At 30.6% G+C, this 23,091-nt stretch overlaps 1 protein-coding gene across 2 annotated transcripts; it reads right to left on the bottom strand.

Annotated features, from left to right (window-relative positions):
- Nucleotides 1-525: 525 nt before the first annotated feature.
- LOC149557479 (MADS-box protein GGM13-like) lies at nt 526-4,775 on the bottom strand. 2 transcript variants are annotated; one of them, XM_089785984.1, is made up of 9 exons: nt 4,375-4,775; nt 3,822-3,888; nt 3,450-3,514; nt 3,251-3,350; nt 3,050-3,091; nt 2,548-2,589; nt 2,134-2,303; nt 1,953-2,019; nt 526-795 (listed from the first exon to the last, which is right to left on the bottom strand). In XM_089785984.1, the coding sequence occupies exons 1-8, from the start codon at nt 4,554-4,556 to the stop codon at nt 1,992-1,994; spliced, it is 696 nt and encodes a 231-aa protein (XP_089642110.1). In that variant the 5' UTR covers nt 4,557-4,775; the 3' UTR covers nt 526-795; nt 1,953-1,991. The 2 variants fall into 2 exon arrangements, with proteins under 2 accessions (XP_089642110.1, XP_089642112.1); XM_089785986.1 differs by having other exon boundaries at nt 3,450-3,511; nt 4,375-4,673.
- Nucleotides 4,776-23,091: the final 18,316 nt, after the last annotated feature.

Raw genomic sequence — 23,091 nt, forward strand, 5'->3', positions numbered from 1 at the left:
ATATTTCATTAATGTTTCAATGGTTCTAGCTATTTTTATTTAAAACTATGTAAATATGATTATTTTTGTCTTAATAATAAAATTGAATATATTTGTATGATAATATTGATGTGTTTAGATTAAAATGACATTATTATTAAATATATTTGTATGATAATATTGTTTTGTTTAGATTAAAATGAAATTGTATAAATCGTATGGTAAAGTATATAGTAAATAGAAATTTTAAATATATTATTATTTACATAAATAATTATTGAAAGAATTATCAATCAAAATTTAAAATATGTATATCTAGTGATAATTGTTCAAAGTGATCTCAAATATTAAACAAACAACATAATGTTTTAAAAAATTCAAATTATTTGATATAATTAATAAATTATATTTTTTCAAACCAATCAGATATTGTTTTAATCCTTATTAATTTCAATATTTTGTGAAATATATAGAACTTAAAATAAATAAATAAATCTATTCTTAAAATAAAAAATATTTATTCAATTAAAAATATTTCAACACATAGAATGAAAAACAACTCTATATATTAGAAATTGATAATCTCAATTTCTGAAGTTCTTCCTCAAATGTTTTAAACTAAAAAGATATTATTACTATATATGTGTAAAATAAAATTATATATTACAAATAGCATATATAAGTTGAACCATTCCAACACATGAGCAATATTGTTTATAGACAGAAGATATCTACTAACAAAGTACAAAGATATTATATGTAACATCAACAATGTGTTCTCACACTTCTATATTCTCACACTTCATCTTCATAAACCTGTAACATGGATATGAAAAAACATGATTAGATAGTAGATATTAATTATATAAATGCAATGAGAATTAAATTGATTATTCATTTTCATAAGAGATAAAGAATTATATCTGTCATGAAATAGGAATCAATAAATTATATTGCATATAATTTCTAGCTTTGACTGTGTAGATTTTTTTTAAAGCTTTTCTATCAAACTAGAATCATGGATAATGGAGGATTATAAGTTTGTTATTTCTAAAACATTGGAAAAAAAAAACACAAACAATATTATGAACTTTGAAAACCATGTCTACAACCAGTAAATTTTATTCAAAATTATGTAGTTAAATCAAACTTCAATCTCCTAAAAAAAACTTCCTCCTTAACAATTATTAACACTATCTCAAATTAGAGATTAGAAAATCAGAAGTTAGACTTTCATAATAGTTTTGATGGTTAGATTGGTAGACTTCCATAGTAGTTTTGATGGTTAGATTGGTTTTGTTTTAGATTTAACTATATAGAGAGATTAGACTTCCATAATTTTTGATGATTAGATTTGTTTGAGATTTAACTATATATAGAGTTTAGACTTCCATAATTTTTGATGATTAGATTTGTTTGAGATTTAACTATGTATAGAGATTAGACTTCCATAGTTTTGATTATTAGATTTGTTTTCTTTTAGATTTAACCATGTAAAGTTAATTGACATAAAGGTTCCAGCACGCTCCATGATTGCATAGAGATCACAGAGTGCCTGATGCAAATAAACTTTGTGCAATTAAATCAAGTTTATAAATTTTTTTCTCTACATTGGTGCACTCATATTTGAAGTAAAAAACAAAAAAATATTAAAATGAGAGTTGCTAAAATGTATATATATGTTCATTGATAATATTTCTGGATTAGACTGTGTGCGATGTATATCAATGTCGACATCACAATATCTATGTCTTTCTTATGTTGATGATGGATCAAATAGTGATTATCAATGTTGACATCACAATATCTATGTCTTTCTTATGTTGATGATGGATCAAAGGGTGATTCTCATTAAAAATTATATAATCTAAATAATAAATCAGAAGCAATAGCAATACAAATGATAGATTTCCATGAGACCATCTATACATATATGAATAGAATTAGGCAAATGAACAAAAAGGAAAGAAAACCTGTAATCTTTATAGTCTGGCGAATTCTTGTTTGCATTGTCAAGGTTGTGGACCACTACAGTTAAACCTGTCAAGGAAGCAAAGCAGCAAAGTATATCAATACAGATGTATTTAAGTGGAGATAAAGAATAACATTGGAGAAATCATCCTTGTTGAAATACAATAATACTGTTCACTATACCCTAGCTGTAGATCTGGCTGTTGATAGCAACTGTCCTTCAAGTTTGGCTGGTTTGGTTGCACTCGAAATATGGGCAGTGCAGGAGACAGTTGAGGATTATTTACTTCTTCTGTCTGGCATAGTGCACCTGAGTAATAAGGGTGCTGCGCCACAGCCTGATTCTCAAGCAACTGGTTTACAGCAAGACATATTTACATCTTCAGAAAGTAATGCTATTTTTTATGCATAGCATCTATAATTTGAAATGAGAAAGTGCTGAAAATTTATACCATTGAATGGTAAAACATTATCTGGGATCCCTTTGAAACTCTTAAAAACATTTAGAAGCGGAAAATGACCTACCACATGCTTGAGGGAAGCTTCCATTATATCAAACTTTAAAAACAGGTAGTAGAGGAAAATAAAATAACCTACCACATGGTGGAGGTATTTGTTATCATACTCTAGTGAAGCCTCCTATATATTCAAGAACAACAAAACAAGGGTTGCTTAGTCTTATATCTTTTTGGTAGATCTGAAAAAATAAATTATGTTCTAGAAGCTGAAGCATACATCTAAAATCTTAAGAGTGATTGTATGTAAAATCATACACCTAAAAAATTAGAGTGAAGCTGAACCATACATCTAAAATCTTAGAGTGGAGTTCAAGCATACATCTAAAAACTAAGAGTGATTGTATGTAAAACCATCCACCTAAAAACTTAGAGTGAAGCTGAAGCATACATCTAAAAACTTGAGTGATTGTATGTAAAATCATACATCTAAATACTTAGAATGATTGTATGTAAAATTAGCATCTTTGTGTTCTTATCCATTCTCTTTTGTTCAGAAAACAAAAAATTATAAATCCCATAATCTGTTGATATCGCTGTAAAAATTTGTGAATGTGTTTCAACCCCCAAAACACTTTACTTACCCTGTGCCTTAAGGTCTCCAGTTGCAAAGAGATGAGATGGTCCTGTTGTATCAGCACAAATTGCTTCATAAGGGCCTCTTAAAATTATTTTATGACCATAAATAAAAGTGTGGTTACCATTTGAAATGTTGGATTGTGGTCCAGACTCTTTCATTACAATGTTGGATTGGGGTTCAAGCTCTTCCATTGCAAATTTTTTACCTTTCTTTTCCGAACCTTAGCTGTTGCAATCTCAAGTTCCTGCTCCAATTGGTGTAGATGTTCTACAGGCATGGAGGACAAATCATCACCCATTCTCTGCCTGAAAGTCATTGATTTATGAAAAAAAGGGAAAATAAATTTTAAAATAAAATAAATAAATAAAAAATAACTTTTAAAATTGAGTTGAAGCTAACGAAACCTTAGTTGACATCTAAGCCACTCATTCTCATTCCTAGCTCTTTCCACTTCATAATAAAACATCTGCTGTGTTAGGTAGCAAAGAAGATCATAAGAAATTTAAACTAAGATGTCAAATAGGATAACATATATGGGAAGCATATTATGTAATTTTAAAAAAAAATTGAAACAAATCTGTTAATGAAATAGAACCAAAAAAATTTAAAAGATGAATTAGAACGTATGATCTTCAATATTGATAGAAAACCATTCATATGTATGCCATATTTTAATAGGAAGATCAGCTGACATTAATGTAAACATGATGTTAACAGCTTGAAGGAGTGGAATATGACAGATCAAGACATTATTAGACCAATAGCTAGAGGCTCACCTGTTGTTCATAGTCCCATAAGCGAGCTCCAGAGACTGTAATATATCGTTGTAAAACATTCTTCATGCTTTTAACGACAAAATAAAACAAAAGAGTATTATGTAGGACTCCATTTAAAACTTTGTAATTGCAGAAACCCTAGGCATGTCACTCATGATTACAAACCCTAAAAAGCTTACCCTTCTCGTCTACAAAACCTAAGGCTCGCATTCCACATGCTATACAGTTAAGACGTTAATATACAATACTGAAGCATTTTAATAACTTTATATAAACGCATAAACAATGCTGCACATCGAGATCTAGGCCAAAAAGCACTGTACAGCCAAAGCACAATATGTATATTCCTTTGGCTTCTTTGAAACAGTTCCTAAGAAAAACATATGTAATCATATTGTTCTTTTGAAGGAGTTTTATGCTTCTGAATTGGAAATTGAAAAAATATATCCTCTCTAAAACAACTTCTTATGTTTATAAAATATAGAGAAGAACATGTATACAATTCTGTGAAATGTTAGATAGTAATATGTATACAGATCTTTAAGAAAACTACCTGCTGCTTGAATACTCAATCAATTTTCCAGTACTAGAAAAAATAATGAGAGCAACCTCTGCATCACACAACACTGAAAGCTCATGTGCTTTCTTCCTGAGCCCTCCTTTTCGCTTTGAGAATGTAACTTGTCTGTTTGTGATATTCTCAATTCTCTTGATCTCAATCTTTCCCCTTCCCATTGCTGTGAAAACAACTCGACGCCCTTGATTGATGCAGAAGGAAGAGACTTGGACTTCTCAGAGAATAAAATCCTCACACCCAGTTCATTCATTAAAGAGAATAAGATCACACTGAATAAACCAAAACTTAGGTTTGAAGGAAAAATGATATTAACGGTGCATAGCCAATCCGTACATGGACGACCGAAGCTATGCCGTCCATCAGTAATCTCAGAAAATGAATCGTGCCATCATGTCGGTTCATTTAAATAATATCTTGTAATAGTAGAAATATCTTAAAATGGCAAGTTTTAAAAGGCGACAGTACTTAAAGTTACCAGGCCAACACTTGGCTTTTATGAGGGACTCCTTGGACCACCTAGCAAGTAAATGAAACCTGCCAAACACCATTAGTTTAAATAATGTATGATGGCCCATTCTAAGTCTTATCAACTTCAAGTACTTTTAGAATCAGAAAATGCACCAATCAAGTAAGTCACCATTTTCTAAAACAGTGTACAACGTTTGAAGGGAATCCTAGAATAAGCTGTAGTTATATCTCTGAATACATATTACCATCTATACAAATTGATTTACTAAATCATTCTCCTCTTTTTCATCCACAACGTCCAAACACTACCAGTTTGAGTTTTCAAAGTAAAACAAACTCCGATTGTAGGTAATTATCTCTATACTTTGCTGCTAAATTTGATAGGTCATAGTTATAATGCACTGACAAACTTACTTCAGTTATTTGAGGAGAACAGACTTTTAGTGAAAGGAGAACTGACATCACCTTGCCTGCGAATTTCCCTTGGATGGTAATAGTTTTTTCAACTACAGGGTAGTGTTTCAGAGAAGAGATATTTTGTGCACTCTACGTTCTATGATGGTTATGGATGGGTGCAAAACTTATCATCGACCTGGTCAATACTTTCACTTACGCTGATACCATGCTGGAATTTTCTGATTTGACTGTGTAGTACCTTTTATATTCTACAACTCATATAAAAGTTAAATTATACAATAGAGTTCGAAAACCAAATGAACCAGCTTTAATAAATAATGGAAACTTATATCATTAATTATAACTCTTATTCAACCTATCATTATGCATACCTATATCCTATTAATAAAGAAGGCAAGGCATCCATTTGTCTAAGATGGTAAATTTCATTGTAATCAGATGTTTAAAAGTTGTAAGGAAGGCCAGAAGGTTTGTCGAAATTATCAAATTAATTTTTCCAATAACTATGTTATAAATTTAGTATTATTATTTTATTATGGAATTTTCTATTTATTTTTTAGATTTTATTCAATTTTGTCTATAATAAGAATCAAGATTTTAGCTGTATTTTTACATAAATTATTCATTATGATTATGAAATGTATAAATTTATGATTTAAGACTAAGCTATAATTATAAGATTGTATTGGTAAAAGTTGTATACTATATAGTGAAATTTTAGATACCCATCCTTTAATGGCTCTAGATGTCTTGGATTTCTCTATATATCTTATATAGTATATCGAGAATTAGGATAAGCAACTACAAAGACCAAAAAAAATTTACTTCTAGCAGCTAAGAAAATGAAAGTTGCTTAACATCCTCAAGCACCTGCGAAGAAAGCAAGTTCACCACCACTTGTGAGTAGACTCACAAATAATTGTGTGATATCCCCACAAACAACATGGTTAGGTTCCACAACGTATAAAATGGCCGGAGCCTCCATGAGATTGTTAGTATGGTAACCCTTATGCACTAAGAAAAAAAATTAACTTCACCAGAACTACAAAGAGCCACTCCCCTAATACCAGTAGGTCCTAGATTCCCCTGGGAAGAACCATGAGTGTTAATTTTAAGAACTCCCTGAGGAGGAGTCCAATGCCCCTCCTAATTCACCTATCCCTTCCTTTGGTGTCGAGGCTATTTGGGAACTCTTTGATACCATTGAGTTGCAACCCCATCTTGAAGATGAAAATTGAGATGATTGCATATTGCATGATCGGTTGGATCCATACCCCCATCTAGCTCACACTTCGCTTGAATAGTTTCCTGAAGAGAATGTGAGATCTTCCACCAAATATGCATAACACCAATTAAGAAATATTGAAAGATTCACCAATTCCTATCTATCCAGATATGCCAAAGAATGAACGATGGGCCAGCAACCCAAGCATCATGGAGAGGAGAAGCCTTGAAGGAAGCACTCCCCAAAAGGACCTTGGAGAAGAAATTGCTTTTAACTTGGAATGAAGCCTTGAATAAATTTGGTGGTGTGCAATAATGCATAAAATTCTCATCTAAGAAGGTTCCAAGGCTAAGGATAATACAATGTCCAATCTTTGCAATGATAGAGTAGATGAGGTAACAAGATAAAGTTTAAGAATAGAAAAATAGGATGGCTCTAGCAAGAGTTGTCGAATTAAGATATGGGATTCTTTAAGAGATAGATATAGCATAGGTGATTAGTGGACGGACTCCATTCATGTTTCCAAACTTGGCTAAAATGATAACGAGCAGCTATGGGCAAGTGAAATAAAATATGGCAGTTGTAGATGTTGTGTTGAGATCAAGGGGAGTAAGTTGCTAGAAAAAGAGGAATGCAACAATCCATAAAGCAATTTAGGCCAAAGAAATTAAACAGTCTAGATGAGATAGTTATCTCTTATTCTCCTTAAAAAGAGGATTTGAGAAAAAAAATTGGATTACAGATGAAATATGCAGTTGTTTGCCTTGTAGAGAGGGGATTTTTTCTGGTAGTCAATGATGGAGCTTTAGGCCCTTTCCTTGAGAAAGAATACAATCATGTTTATCGTGGTAGACCCTGGAAAAATGTCTCAAATGATCCTCAATGGAAAAATTGATGAAAATTGTACTACTTTCATAGATGAAATGCATGGGCAACCATGTTTATCCTTTCACATGGAGAGGAATGGGTTCTGCTCAACTCAAAAATGATAGTGGAAATTTTTAACATAGGTCTCAACTCAAATCAGTGGATTATAGGTATAACCACAAAGGTCCAAAATTTTTCAATAATGTACATGGTATATATGTCTCAAGAAGGCAACTTTGAAGGGAAGAATCCTACTCCATGGACACATTTTATGCAAGTTTTTATTTCAGCAAATATTGGGGTTTTCTTTATGTCTTCTTTCCCACATGAGACTTTTTGAAGTAGGTTCTTTAATAAAAATTATAGTGGCTTTTCACTTTTACTTGAAATAAATTATTAAGACAAAAATTATATTATTTAATGTTTATAGACGTTCTATAATGGTAGAATGGGTGGAGTGGGAAGGTGTGAGTGTGATAATGTTAACATTTATTTTCTAAGTTAAATTTGACAACCATCTACATGTCAAGATCTTAATATTTATTATAAATATGGTATATTATTTTTATAAAGTTTAATAAATTGTCCATAAAATATTTTAAAAATTATAAATTAAGAGATATAAATAATTATTTTTAAAAAATTTAAAAAAACTTAAGTGTGCAAGAAAAAGTTTTTTTTTTTTTTTAAATTAAGTGCAAAAAAAAGAATAGAAAGAAAATGTTTTTAGATGTAGTAAATTAAATTATAATCATGCTTATAATGGATAACTATTGGCATTTCTTTAGATAGATTTATTTAAGATATCTATACTAGTTATTATACAAAGACATTATTATATAGGTTAGAATTGGGTGGGCTAGCATAGCATTATAAAGGAAAAATATCTTGGTAATATCTCATATGTCTATTGCATTATGAAAAATGATTGGTAGTGGGATTCTAGGATTTGGAATAATGTGATGAAAAACTCAAAGATTCTAAGAGATGGGTTGAATTGATTGGTTGGAAGCGAGAATACTACTAGATTCTGGGAGGATAAGATTATTATGTTTATGTCTCTGGTTGACCCTAAGGTTAAGAGGAAAACCCCTTTTACAAAACAAATTCTCTCAACTAGAAATGACATAGTGCAAAGTAGGAGTATCCCCAAAGGAGATGTCCTAGCCCCCAGCAAATAACCACACAGTGGAAACACAACACAAGAGACAAGATTTGATACTAAAAAAAACTCTTTATTCATAAATAACTGATTACATGTAATGCATCTGGCTATAAGGCCTTCCCAATTATGGCCAAACACAACAAAATAGTTCTGCAAGAATTCTCAAGATCCAATTCAAACCCTAGCTAGTCTAGATCCACACTCTGGTAGAAACCTCCAAAGAAAATCTAAACTTGTGCTCACAAACCCACCAGGCAATCTCCTCATTTCCCAAGCCTCAACTACTAGCTCTTCAAAATTCACTCGTCTGCCACATCCTCTTCTCCAAACTAGATGATTATGAAAAAAGGCTCCAGAAGACCCCCTACTCATACCCAACTAAGCTAGAGGTTGGCCCAGTATGTTACAAATTAGATAAAGCCTTGCATTAAACACACATCTAAGCCACAAGTCACCTTACAATAAAAATTAAATACAACTAGATTAAATGCCAAGGTCAAATCACACTAGAAACTAAACACAAACAACTCGGGCAAAGTTTGAACCAAGATATGACTAAGCATCAAAAAACCACTTTCGAGTATCAACAACTATCAGATTCACTCAAGACATGATAGAACAATTAGTTAGTACTACGAACTTGGTTAACGTTGTAAACTCAGTTAATAAAGAACTCTGTTAACATGATAGGTTAATACTTGGTTAACATTGCAACTAGGTTTACATGACATTTTAATACTCAATTAACACTACACCTCGGTTAACATGGCATGTTAATAGTTGGTTAAGACTAGAATTTGGTTAACATGATAGGTTAATACTCAATTAACACTGCATCCAAACTACTCAGTAATGACTAAGCCAAACATGTTTCTTTGACTTAGTTCCATACCTCCAAGGTAAAAAAAACTTCATCATGTAGGATTGCTAACTACCATAGGATGCTCCTATATTAGACACCTAAGGTACGAAAAGATGTTCTTAGTATCTAGAAGAACATCTTCTAGGATTCAACACATAAATCCCAAACTAGATCTTTACATACATGTCCTCCAAGTCCTCAAGTTGTACACTCTTTATGTTGTTCCACTTCTACTTCTTCACATCCATCCTCGGTGTTTCAAAGGTTTTATGTCCATGTTGATTGCTAACCCTTTCAGAATCCTTCAACTCAACTTGGCTGCCAATACTCAAGTTCCTCCTATTGACTTCTTCATTCTACAAAGGAATCAGGAAATGCTTCCTTTCACCCTTCTCAATAGTAATCACATTCTCAACAGAATCATGCATAGCCCTACAATCATACTATCAAGGTCTACCAAGCAATATGTGACAAGTCCTCATGTCCAGAATATCACACAATACTTGATCCTTATACTGCCCAATCTGAAAATCAACAAGACATTGCTTGCTCACTTCCAAAGCATGTTCATCTTGCAAGCAACCATTCCTATAAGGACAAGGATGTATTACTCTTCGTAAACCAATTTTATGAACCATATCTTCAGCCAAAAGGTTGTTAGTACTATCATTATCTATAATCACACTAAAAAATTTACCACCAGACTTACAACGAGTCTTGAACTAATTAGTCCTCTAACAAGATTCCAATGTCCTCTAACCAACCAATACTCATTGAGCTAGTAAAGTCTCTCCTTTCTAAGGTTCATGAATATGGTTTTCAACCTCATTCACAACAAAAACTATTTTGTAACCAGCCTTAGGACATTCATAAGCTCTATGCCCTTCTTCATGACATCTAAAATAAGTACCCTTAAACTCACCTCTACCTATCCTTCTCTTCTTAGCAACAAGTTTTGGTTCATCTTCTATACCTAGTTTATCCTTTTTCAAGTAGTCCTGCTTCTCCTTCCCTCAAGAGGTACTTGATACTTCCTTGTTAGCCTGCCTTCTATCTTCAAGGTATACTTGTATTAATCCTTAACTAAAGTAATATTCATCATACCAACCTCATCCTATATATTGAATCTCAACCCATTAAGATATCTAGCTACCTTTTTTTTAGATAACTCTCTATGCCCAAACTGAATAGTCAACTTGTAGAAGTCCTCTATATAATCTTTCACAATCATATCTTTCTTCTTCAAAGTTTGCAACTTCTTAAATAACTCAAGTTCATAATCAATAGGAATGATATTAGCCTCCAGTTTAGTCACCATCAATCTACATCTAATGATCTTCATTTCACCTTCCTCTTCTCTATCTTGTTGTAATTCCTTCCACCAAAGAGAAGCATGTCCCTTCATCTTAGACTATGCCAACCTCACTCCAAGAAGATCTTCAATACTCTCTAACTCAAAGTAGTCTTCCAATTCATCAACCTAATCAATGAGGTCTTAAGAATTCAAAATACCTAAGAAGTTAGAAACCTTCATCTTATGCTTCAACTTTAACTAAGATCTAGGTATAACAAATTAACCTGCCCTATCTCTGATAGTTCTCTCCACATGATCAATTATGTCCTCACTAGTTGATCCAATAACCTCAAAGTCTTCAGCAACTTCCTCATAACAATATTTAGTACCTACTTGCTAAGGTACACCACCTATAGAACTTATAATCTCAGCAATTATATCACTCTTCATTAGCACCATCTCATATCTAAATTCTTCTTTAATCTTCTCTAAGATACTCACTTCCATCACATCATAGAGATCTTCAATTGACCTATGGTCCAATTATGTTGGAGGCATCTTCTAAGATTTTTTCAAATTCTCCGCAACAAGTCAACCAAAGCTAAGCTTTGATTATATAATCTTCACTCCAAGTCCTAGTGCAAACTACCTCAACTTCGGTGATCTATCTACATACTCAAGAAAACCTTCACTCTAATACCATCTAACCTAGTGCAACATAGGAGTATCCCCAAAGGAGATGTCCTAGCCCCCAAAAAATAACCACACAATGGAAACACAACACAAGAGAAAAGATTTGATACCAAAAAAAACTCGTTATTCATGAATAAATGATTACATGTAATGTTTTAGGCTATAATTTCTTCCCAGTTATGGCCAAATACAATGCAAGTAATAGTTTTGCAAGATCTCTCAAGATCCAATCCAAATCCTAGCTAGTCCAAATCCACATTCTAGTAGAAACTTCCAACGAAGTTCTAAACTTGTGCTCTCAAGCCACCAAGAAATCTCCTTGATTCCCAAGCCTTAGCTACTCACTCTTCAAAATTTTCTCCTCTACCACATCCTCTTTTCCAAGTTGGATGATTATGACAAAAGACTCCACAAGACCCACTACTTATACCCAACTAAGCCACATGTTAGTCTAGTATGTTACAAATTAAATAAAATCTTGCATTAAATGCACATTTAAGCCACAAGTCAACTTACACCATAAATTAAATACAGCCAAATTAGATGCCAGGTTCTAGACTCACACTAGAAATTGAACACAAAAAAATTAGGCAAAGCTGGAACCAAGACATGACCGAGAATTAGAAAACCAATTATGAGTAACAACAACTATTAGGTTCACTCAGCACATTAAATAACACTTGGTTAACACTAAAAACTTGGTTAACATTGAAAACTCAATTAATGCTACTAATTAAAACTCAATTCAATTAGCATGGTAGGTGAATACTTGATTAACATTGCAACTTAGTTAACATGACATGTTAATACTTGGTTAACATGGAAACTTGATTAACATGACATGTTAATACCCTGTTAACACTCCAACTCAGTTGACATGACAGGTTAATACTGGATTAACATTACATCCAAACTACTTATTAATGATCAAGCCATGCATCTTTCTTTGATCGAGTTCGCTACCTCCAAGGTCAAAAATAGTCCAACATGAAGGATTGCTAACTACCCTAGGATGCTCCTACATCAAGAAAGGATGTTAAAAAATAACTTTAGTGAAAAGGATAGTGACTACCTCACTGGGAAGAGGAAGTAGAAAGTCATTATGGATCTAGTCCCAAACAATTTAAGATCCTTAGCTGGTGAGCTTAAGGAAAGGTTGGACACTTATAGGATTGCTCTCTTCTTAGAGGATGACAATATTGCCTAGGATAGAGCCTCTAACGTATCCTTCTTTGTCAAGTATGCATACTACATGATGTTTAATAAGGATATTACCCCTATATTGCAAAAATGTTTAGAATGGTCAGCTAATCCCTAAAGTCAATTACTTGTGGTGGATTTCTCTCCATGGAAAAATTCTTACCATTAATAATCTGAAAAAAAGAGAATTTCAAATTCCTAACAAATGCTACTCATGTAAAGGGTGGGAAGAAAGTATCTAGAATACTTTCATTTGCTGCCCTTTTTCTACGAATTTGGAAATCCATTCTACAAAAGCTATAGGTTGATTGGTCATTCAAATTTATTTTTAGCAATTTATTTTAAATTGCGATTGTCTCTTCTTGCATCCTTTGATAAGACTTGTGTAGAAAATGATTCCTTCCCATGTTGCTAGGGAATTTTGAAAGAGAGGAATAAAATGATCTTCAAGGAAATGGATAAAAAAGAGGAAATAGTGGGCAACATAATTTTTAAATTGTTAATGGAAAAAATGGAAACACTAAATGGAAGTTTCATCATGGCCCCCCACCTATAAATGAATAGATGGCTTCCATTCAGTGGAGTCTCCTAGAGGATTTCTATAAGTTTGATAACACTAAAAATCTGAAGAGGAGGAATACTAAATGGAAACTCCCTATATATCTAAAGGTGAAACTTAATTTTGATGGTGCTACCAAAGACAGTTGTTCTACTTGTGGGGGTATAATCACAGACTTGACTAGTAGATAGCTAATGATTTATGCAGGAAACTTGATAAATACCTCAAATAATGTGGATGAAGCCATGTCACTATTTTGGGGACTAAGGTTGGTTATCAACCTAGGCTGGAAGCACATTAGTATTGAAGGAGATTCTATCTTTGGTGGTGGAGGAGGTTAAAGGGAACTATGACCCGGGGTGGTCAATAAGTGGTACTATAGGGGATATTTGGAAACTCCTAACTAAACTTGAGAGTTATGATTTACAACAAACTTATTGAGAAGGAAATGTTGTAATAGATGTTGTGGCCAACTATGGGTTGCATGTTCAAGGTTTAAGGTGTTGCAGGAAAATGGAGTCCAACCTAGAAGAGATATGCACATTGTTATTGAGAGGGAACCAAAGTTAAGAAAAGGAGCATGATGATCAATTTGGAATCTATGTATTTTTATTGGACCTTGTGGGTGGTGTTTATATTGAGGTGGGATATGGGTTTAAATTTTCTTTAAAACCAAAAAGGCTACATTGGTTTCTATGATTTTAATAATAATATTGGGTATCTGAACAGGTACAATTTAGCAATTATGGTTCTTAGTTGATGGGATCTGGTAAATATTTTAGAGGGTTATGTTAGTATAAGACATAGAACAAGTATTTATTACATATTTATTAAAATTTCAAATAGATTTTGACAGCATGATACCTCGAGGCTTAGGTGGCAATTCACAAAAGGAAAGGATGATAGTACACACATGTTCATAGGTAATAACACAAACTTGTGTCACCCTTTTATAAAGGAAAAGACTAACAAAAGTATAACTATCCAACTTCAATGACATAAAACTAGTATTATTATTTAGTAATTGAAAATGAAGTAAACTAACGAAATGTGTAGAAATGGAAAAAGTTTCTAAGATTATTATTTTTAATGATTATTTGGAATAAGAATTGATATATTTTTCTAATTTTAAGGATGATTTTTTAACTGCTGAAAATGAGGGATCTAGTTCCCACCAAAAAAAATATAGAAATAAACCCTTTTCCTTTTGATCTCAGATTATGTCATAAATGAAACATATAGCTAGATAAATAAAAAATATAAATTGGCTTTTGAACAATATTTTCTCTTTGAAATAATTCAAATTTAAACTCAACTAAAATTGATAGTTTTCATTTCCTACCATATTTTTCAAAACAAATACAGTCTAACTGAAACAAAAATTATACATTTTGGAAGAGGACTCTCTCCTTTAGTGTCATACATGCTTTTAATTTTTTTTTATAAGATTTATTATTTTTTCCTTTCTCAAAATCAACATCTTCCTAAGTGTTAAAATACATACTTGTAATTTTTAATTACAATATATGCTATATCTAAGTAAAACACTATAAACTCTATATGACAATATTCTTAACTTTGAGCTGTATAAAATGGTATTTACATGTTAAATAAAAAATAACATTAAAAAGAGTAGGATTAATTGAAACATTAATTTTCTGAAATAATTTTATTTCTTTAGTAATTGGTCACAAACTAGCATAAAACATGCATTCAATAGACATTTCCAATTGGAAATGTGTGGGAACATATATAACTTATCTAGAATAAATTTATCTTGATCACATGTTTGAACAAAATTAATTTTTAGATAGAAATAGTCAAATTAAGTAGTTCTAATAAGTTAACTTGAAAGGTGACACAACTTTGTACTTTTACCCTCTGAACCCACTGTTGAAGGGATAGATTATTTAATCACATACCTTGTAACTTTTATAGAATTTTTTCTTCTAAATTCATTTTGAGGAAAATTACGATCAAGTTATTTCTAAGAAAATTATGAGAGAACAAGTGTATTCCCAAATTGAATAATTTGGAGTTTTAATTGAATTTTGAGTAGGGCTTGGATATGGGGGGTGATATGGTTTGTATTGAGCCTTCAATATTTGAGAATTATGCAATGAATTCATGCACTTGGATGACTTTGAGTGAAGCTGTTCTAGTTACATTCATGAAAGCCATGGTGGAGTACATTGGTAATATTTCATCTCAATTTGTGGATTCCTAGACTGAAAGGAGAGGCACCATCAACAACATTTCCTTTCATGTGAACTAGGAATAAATTTCCATGTCTACTAGTCTTTCTATGGATGGGTGGGAATGGTAGAAGGTCACTAATGAAACTAAAATGAAGTGTATTTAAGAAGAATCAATAGTCAGCGAGATTTAGAGGTGGGTTTACTTTTGAAAGTCTCTTGTCCCCATGGAATAAGGTATATTTTGTGCCAATTAATTATTTAACCTTAGAGGATGGGTTTGGTGTCTTCTATTACTACCATTTTCACTGGCCAATCATCTTAGGTGCCATGATTAACTTTCTATACTATTTTTTCTATTACATGACCTAGAAGTCACAATGGAAGATGTTAGGGAGAGAAGAAAAATGGGATGAGTTATACTATTTTACACTAGGGTTTCATTCTTTGGAAAATTATAATTTCTATATTGCCCTATCCCCAACTTGTTCTATTATTAATAATTAGGATCCACCTTATCTTCTTGTTAATGGTGGGAGTAGTTATACGACCCCACTCCTAAACCTTTCCCCTCTTCCACACCCTCAAGAAACCCTAAAAAGGATGGGACCCAAAAGTGCGAAATTCAAAGATGGTAAAGATGGAAGAAAATGACCTCATTAATTTTAGGAATGAAAATAATAAGAATAGGAGGAGATTTGGGTGGTTTGCTAAGAGTAGGGCTAGGATGAAGCATAAAGCTTGTAGGAATTGGGATCTCAATGAGGAGAATAAGTTGAAAGCTACTGAGAGAAAATGGAACAAGCAGAAGAAAAGAATAAGAAAGGAGGAAAAAGAGAGAATGACGACTAAGGATGCTAGCTTGACATCAAAGGAAATTAAAAATAATAAAAATAAGAATAAGAATGTTATCTAAGAAACAACTTGTGTTTTTGTAGTTTCACCTTGAATATGGTGGATTTCACCTCTAAATTTTCCCCTTCTTTGGGAAAACAAAAAGATAACTCATTGATCACAACTACTTCCTCTCTATGAGTGGAGAAAAATGATAATAATATGGTTTATACTAACCCCATGGTGATATAGGTACAAGAAATGAAGGCTATGAAAGGGAATTGTGTTGGTTGCTAGGAGTTCTACAGGCTAGTCAAGGACATTTAAAATAGGAGATGGTGGCCTTTCATAATCAATTCAATACCTTGGCTAAGAGTTTAACAAGTTGATCCATATTCTTTGTGAATGTCACTTATGTTGTTGCCACTGTGCTCCATTTATTATAATAGGAGGATGAGAAGGACAATCTTGGGGCAAAGGACTCTACAGAGCTCTATGGGTTCCTAGTAGATGACTGGGCCAAAATCTTACTGGCCAAGAAAGGAAACAATAAGGCCAAAGTTTATGCCATGTGATTTTTTAAGTGGTTTCTAATGGACCTCTACTGTTGGTTTTGTCCATATTTTACTTTTATGATTTGGTTGTTGGGCCTTAGAGACTATTTTAATATTTGATTTAAACTTTTTCGTAATCATATTAGTAGATGCTTAAGTAGAATAGGTCATATATTTTGGAGGAATAGTATGCAGCAGTTGTTAAGATTAATGAGATAGAAATAACAATTATATGCAAATATAACCAATACCAAAAAATAATAATGCACACATAAAAGAACACAAGACACAAAGATTTAATGTGGTTCACCCAATCCCTAGGCTATGTCCACCAACAACAAGTCCAATATTTTTATTATTTAGTGATTACAAACTTTAATCACTTATATCTCAATATTGTTGCAAGAAGGTACTATCGCATCACACACTATTGAAATCCTTAACCTAAGTGATTTTATACAAGATTTTTCCTGCTTTAGGGTTATAATTAGTTACAACATGTATCCTCCCAAAAATTGCCTATAACTTGTAAAAGTAAATTTTTTATTTCATTATGTATTCTATTTATATAAGATAAATGAACATTTGAATTGCCATGCTTTATGGGTTACTCATTTTCTTCTCCATATTTTTAGATTTCAAAGAAAAGGTGATCTTAAATAGAGAAAATAGAGGAGAACTGAGTTTATGTGATAGGAAACTTCCCAAATGAACAAGATGGTGGGAGAATAGAGCAAAAGGGAATTGGTTGGAGAGGTGGAGAAATCGAAACAAAGAACCAAGGTCTAGGAGAAACTCAATAAGGGAGGCATTACTAACTACATTGCCAAGCTTCAGGGGTATGATTCAGTAGTTACTAAACTCATGGCTAATTCCTAGAAGGATGACAGGTTTAAGATCGATGGGGTTTTGTATCATGTTGATGGGGGGGTTATCACCCATGATACTGAAATCCTAATTGAGGATTTGGAATTTTACAAAGACAAGAAATCTTCTATGAATGCATTGAAGGACTTTGCCAAGAACATGAAAGAGAAGAAGGAGTTGGTGAAAGTCAAGACCTATTATGAGATAGATCCGATTAAGAAGCTTTGGAGGTATGTGTTGTGGGCTATTATTGAGTTTATTTCCCTTGATACAAGGTTTGATAGGGTTAGAACTAACCACTTTGTGTTTCTTAATCATTTCCATTATAGTGTTCAAGTCTCTTTTCCTTTTTATCTTTTCTCTTCTATGAACAAGAATATTTTGGGGTATAAGAAAAAACCCAATGCTAATCCTACCCTGCACGAGGGTCTTCTTCTTCTACTTTTTGAATATTTTAAAGCCTAATACAAGAGTAAGCCCCTACATCATGTTGTGGCTACTTCTAAAGAGACAGGAAGCTCTAATTGAACATAAGTGTTAGCTTAGAGGAGGAGGATGCTTATCATTCTTCAAGGAAGAAGAGCAAAGTGAGAGTCAAGGGCATTCCCTCTCCTAGAAAAGCCCCTTGCAGAAAAAGTCCTAGGGGTCATATGTCCAAAATGTCTAGCCAAGCAGATGATGAGTACAATGAGGAAGGTGATGACATGGACATGGATGAGGAGACCGAGAGTGTGGATGATGTGACCAAAGCAGAGCTAGATGTAGCCCCCAAAAAGAAGTAGAGGAAGACTAGGGAGGAGGACATGCCATTGAAGGGACAAAATGTTAGAGGGTTGGTGCTTTCTATTTCTCCCCCCCTCCCAAGCCCCCACAAGAGAAAAATGAGAAAATGGAGGAGGGCAACACAAGTGGTGTGGTGGAAATCAGAGATAGGTGAATAGACTGGAAGAACTTCAATGCCAGAACCTCCAAAATGGGGATAGTTCATGAAGTTATGAACCCTCAAATCCTTGAAGTAAAAGAGGGGAAAATCTAAGTAGATGAACTCATCAGCCTGACATTGGTGGCCATTACCAACAATGTGAGGGAGGTGGGTATGAACTTGCTCAACAATGCCAAAAACAACATGGTTGACAACTTTTGATCTATAAGATGGCTTTTTGATGAGCTAGAGGAAGTTAAAGATAGACTAAGGTAGATAGAAAACCAGGTGAAGAAGAATGAGCAAAGGAACCAAGTCAATCTAGGGGATCGAATAAAGATGGCTGAAGATAGGATGAAAAATATGGAGAACTTCAACTTCAGTATGGCTTACTGGATGCTAAGTATCCTTAAATCTGTCAATGAAAACATTGTTAGTCTTAGTGGAAAGCTAAAAGCTAGGGGGATTGTTGTGGAGGAAGAATTAAAGGACAATGAAGAAGACAGGATAGAAGAAGGCTCCATAATGGACATAACTCAAAGCCACATGGATTGGAGTTGTGAGGAGGACAAGGAACACTCGGAGGAAGAGCTTTAGAGAATCAAGGATGCACTAGAGACCATCCAAGACGTTGAGAGGAGGATGGAGGAGCAAGTACAAAATATATAAGTTTCCTATTTGGTTGTTGTTGTTTTTGTTGGTTTTTTCTTATCGGGTTATAGCTTATCTTTTGTGTTGGCCTTTCTATTGGCCATGTTTCTATTGCTAGGCATTGTAAATTTGTTGCCCTTTTTTATGTAAGAACTACTGGGTTTCAGGATCCCTATAAAACCTATTTTTCTTAATCAAAAACATTTGAATTGATACACTAATTTTTACTTTAATATTAAAACATAAATTTTTTGTTTTAACACAAGTTAATTTTTTAATTTTTTTGAGACATGTTAAAGGAACACTTGAATTTTATTGTATTAAGCTAAGGGTCCATTTGGTTGTAGGAATATCAAAATGGGAATAGGAATACTTATTCTCAAATAGAAAATGAGGTTATGTATTCTTATTCTTGTTTGGTTCACCTAGAATTTGATGTGGAATTCACGGACTCAAAAATTTATCTTTTGTAAAATTTAAAAAAATTGGAATAGCAATACATATTCATATTCCACCTATTTAGATGGAATAACAAATGCTCATTTTTGGGCCAAAATTGGAATACGTATTCCAATTTTATTCTTATTTCAATTCCGATGTAGTGCATCCAAACAAAAAATTCAAAATTATAAGAATATACATATGCTTATTCTACTTGTATTCGTGTCACCAAATGAACCCTTATTTTAGTAATGAGTTAAAATTTTGATTTACCTAGAAGTTAAATTCATTTATACAAAAGTTTTTACATGTATAAAAAATAAGGTAGGGATTAAATTTGTACACAATATGTAATGGCTTAACTTTGTCCGCTATCAAATTAGATCTATAATTTGCACTAAATCTTGATGCGACGTTGATATTTAGGATTGAGACGCAATTATTAATAGGGATAATGTTTAATTTTCTTTAATTTTAGATTAAGGAATATGCATGAAATTAAATTTGGGAGAGGAGTATATTAAATTATTTGGGTTTAATTTACTTCACTGGTAGGTTTGGTCTTGGAATTAGTATAAACAAAGGTCACAGTACTTGTCTTTAGTTATCAAGTAAGCATAGTTATTAGTATAATTTATTTTTCATTATGAGAAATCAAATAGATATATTTTAAATTTGGTTATGTGTAAGAATAATGTTTTTAAATTTTAAATTTTAAAATTTTATCATAATTTTGATTAATGTATTTTAATTATATTATATAAATAAGATTCAAATTTTTTTAATCATGACACTCTTTAAAGTTAGTTCTATTAAAACTTAGTATATAATATAACTTAATATTCTATATCATATGCAACAAATAAATTATAGTTACTATATAATTGCTTAAAAAATATCAATTTAAATATAGCTTATATTTAATTTTATAATTAATACTAAAAAATAATTACCAATTTGAACCTTGTAATGGTTTATATGTGATGGTTATTATGGAATTGAATTATTATTTGCTTCTTTCTAATTTAGAACTATCTATTTGATTAAATGTTTTCCCATTGTACAATTTTGTTACATTTTAAAATATAAATGTTTACACTATATATTTTATATTTTATAATTAATAATTATTACATAGAAAATATTAATAAAAGTATGTTGTATTTTAAAATAAAATTAAAATTTGATTTTTTTTAAAAAAATTTTGCAAATATGAAGATGTTGATTCAAAAGTAAATAGTAGAATTATAAGAGATTGTCTCTAAAATAATTTGCGAGAATCTTTTTTAATATGAACAAGTGCCATGTATTATACATTTTAAAATACATAATTATATATATATATGTATATGTATATGTATATGTATATGTATATATATATGAATATATATATATATGTATATATGTATATGTATATATACATATGTATATGTATATATACTACATATGTATATGTATATATACATATATATGTATATATATACATGATATATATATGTATATATATATATATATAGATATATATGTATATATACATATACATATATATACATATATATACATATATATATATATACATATATATATCTATACATATATATACATATATATATATCTATACATATATATACATATATACATATCTATACATATATATACATATATACATATCTATACATATATATATATATATATATATATATATATATATATATATACATATATATATATATATATAGACATATATATATCTATATATATATACATACATATATCTATATATATACATATATATACATATATATGTACATATGTATATATATATATGTATATATGTATATATATATATATATATGTACATATATATATATATGTGTGTGTATATATATATATGTGTATATATATGTATATATATATATGTGTGTGTGTATATATATATATATGTGTATATATATGTATATATATATATATATGTACATATATATATATGTGTATATATATATATATATAATTTTAACTATAGTCAAATAGTTATTTACTAAATTAACTAAGTAATTTAATTTTTGTTTTGTTTTGAAAAGATTTATACTATTTAATTTATTTTTTATTAAATATTAAACAATAACAATATTTATATATTTGTTATACGTAATATATATATATGTGTGTGTGTGTGTGTGTGTGTGTGTGTGTGTGTGTGTGTGTGTGTGATTTTAAAATAAAAAGATAAAAAAAGTTCAATCTACATAATTTTCATATTTTTAAATTATGTTTTGAATTTTCACAATTGAAATTTAAATAAAAATACTAAAATGTAAAATTGTATTATAGTATAATAGATATGCTTAGTTTTTAAAAAATTTAAAATAATTTTCTAGATCTATATATATTTGTAACAAATTTAAATACTTTTGGTATAATAACTATTGCTTACTTAAGTTGAAAATCATTGATATGGTATATCATTTTTATGATATTTTTAATTTCATTTTAATTTTTAATAATTTAAATTTAAATAAAGATAGTAAAATGTTAAAGATATATTGTAGTATAATAGCTATTTTTAATTTGTGAACATTAAAAAACTTATATCTATATCTTCAATTAAATATTATATTATTGTGAATGAATTTAAATACATTTTTAGTAATTATTATTATTGATTTAAGTTGAAAATATTGTCAACTATTTTAATTGATGTATCATTTAGTTAAATAAAATTTAAAAAGTTAATAAGAGAAGTTATGATATTGTAGATCATTGTATAATAAATAAATCATTTTAGTTTTTTAATAATAGGAAGATTTGTATTATGGTTTCAATTATGTTTATAAATGGTGTTTAAATTTTAGGAAGAAAGTTAATATGAAATGTCATAGAGATTATAAACAATATAAATTAATTCTAGAATAACAAGTTCTCTAAATCTGCTAGTGGGTCTTGAAATATTGCATTATTTTTGAAAAATTATGTGTAAGATCTTAAATACATTAGCCAATCAATGTTTAGATAAACTGTTTTGATAATTTTCTAACTTTAAAAAAAAATTGTAGACTTTGTAAAAATATTTTAAAAACTTAGAAAATAAAAATACTAAATAGTAATTAGTGGAAATAGAAAAATGTAATAACTAGTTAACAAAATCTCATTGCAATTATAGTCTTTGGGATAAAATAATAAGGTTATGATATCTATAATATGTCACATTAAGGAGAAAAAAAAAAAAAAACTTCAAATTAAGGATAAAAAAAATTATTAGAGAAAATAATGACGATAACAATGAAGTAAGACTTAAAATTTATATTTTATAAAAAGCATATCTCAACAACTCATAACCCTAAATATGATACCCCAATTCATTCAACCAATTCAAGCATAGAAATAGAATTTGTAAAAAATAAAAAGTTAAAAAATTGTCATATAGCTTTTAAAAACATAAAACTTATATTAAAAAATTAAATAAAATGAATTATAATTGA

This window comes from Cupressus sempervirens, chromosome 5 (genome assembly GCF_028749045.1).
Source record: "Cupressus sempervirens isolate cs-2001-9-10 chromosome 5, ASM2874904v1, whole genome shotgun sequence".
Classification (NCBI taxonomy): Eukaryota; Viridiplantae; Streptophyta; class Pinopsida; order Cupressales; family Cupressaceae; genus Cupressus; species Cupressus sempervirens.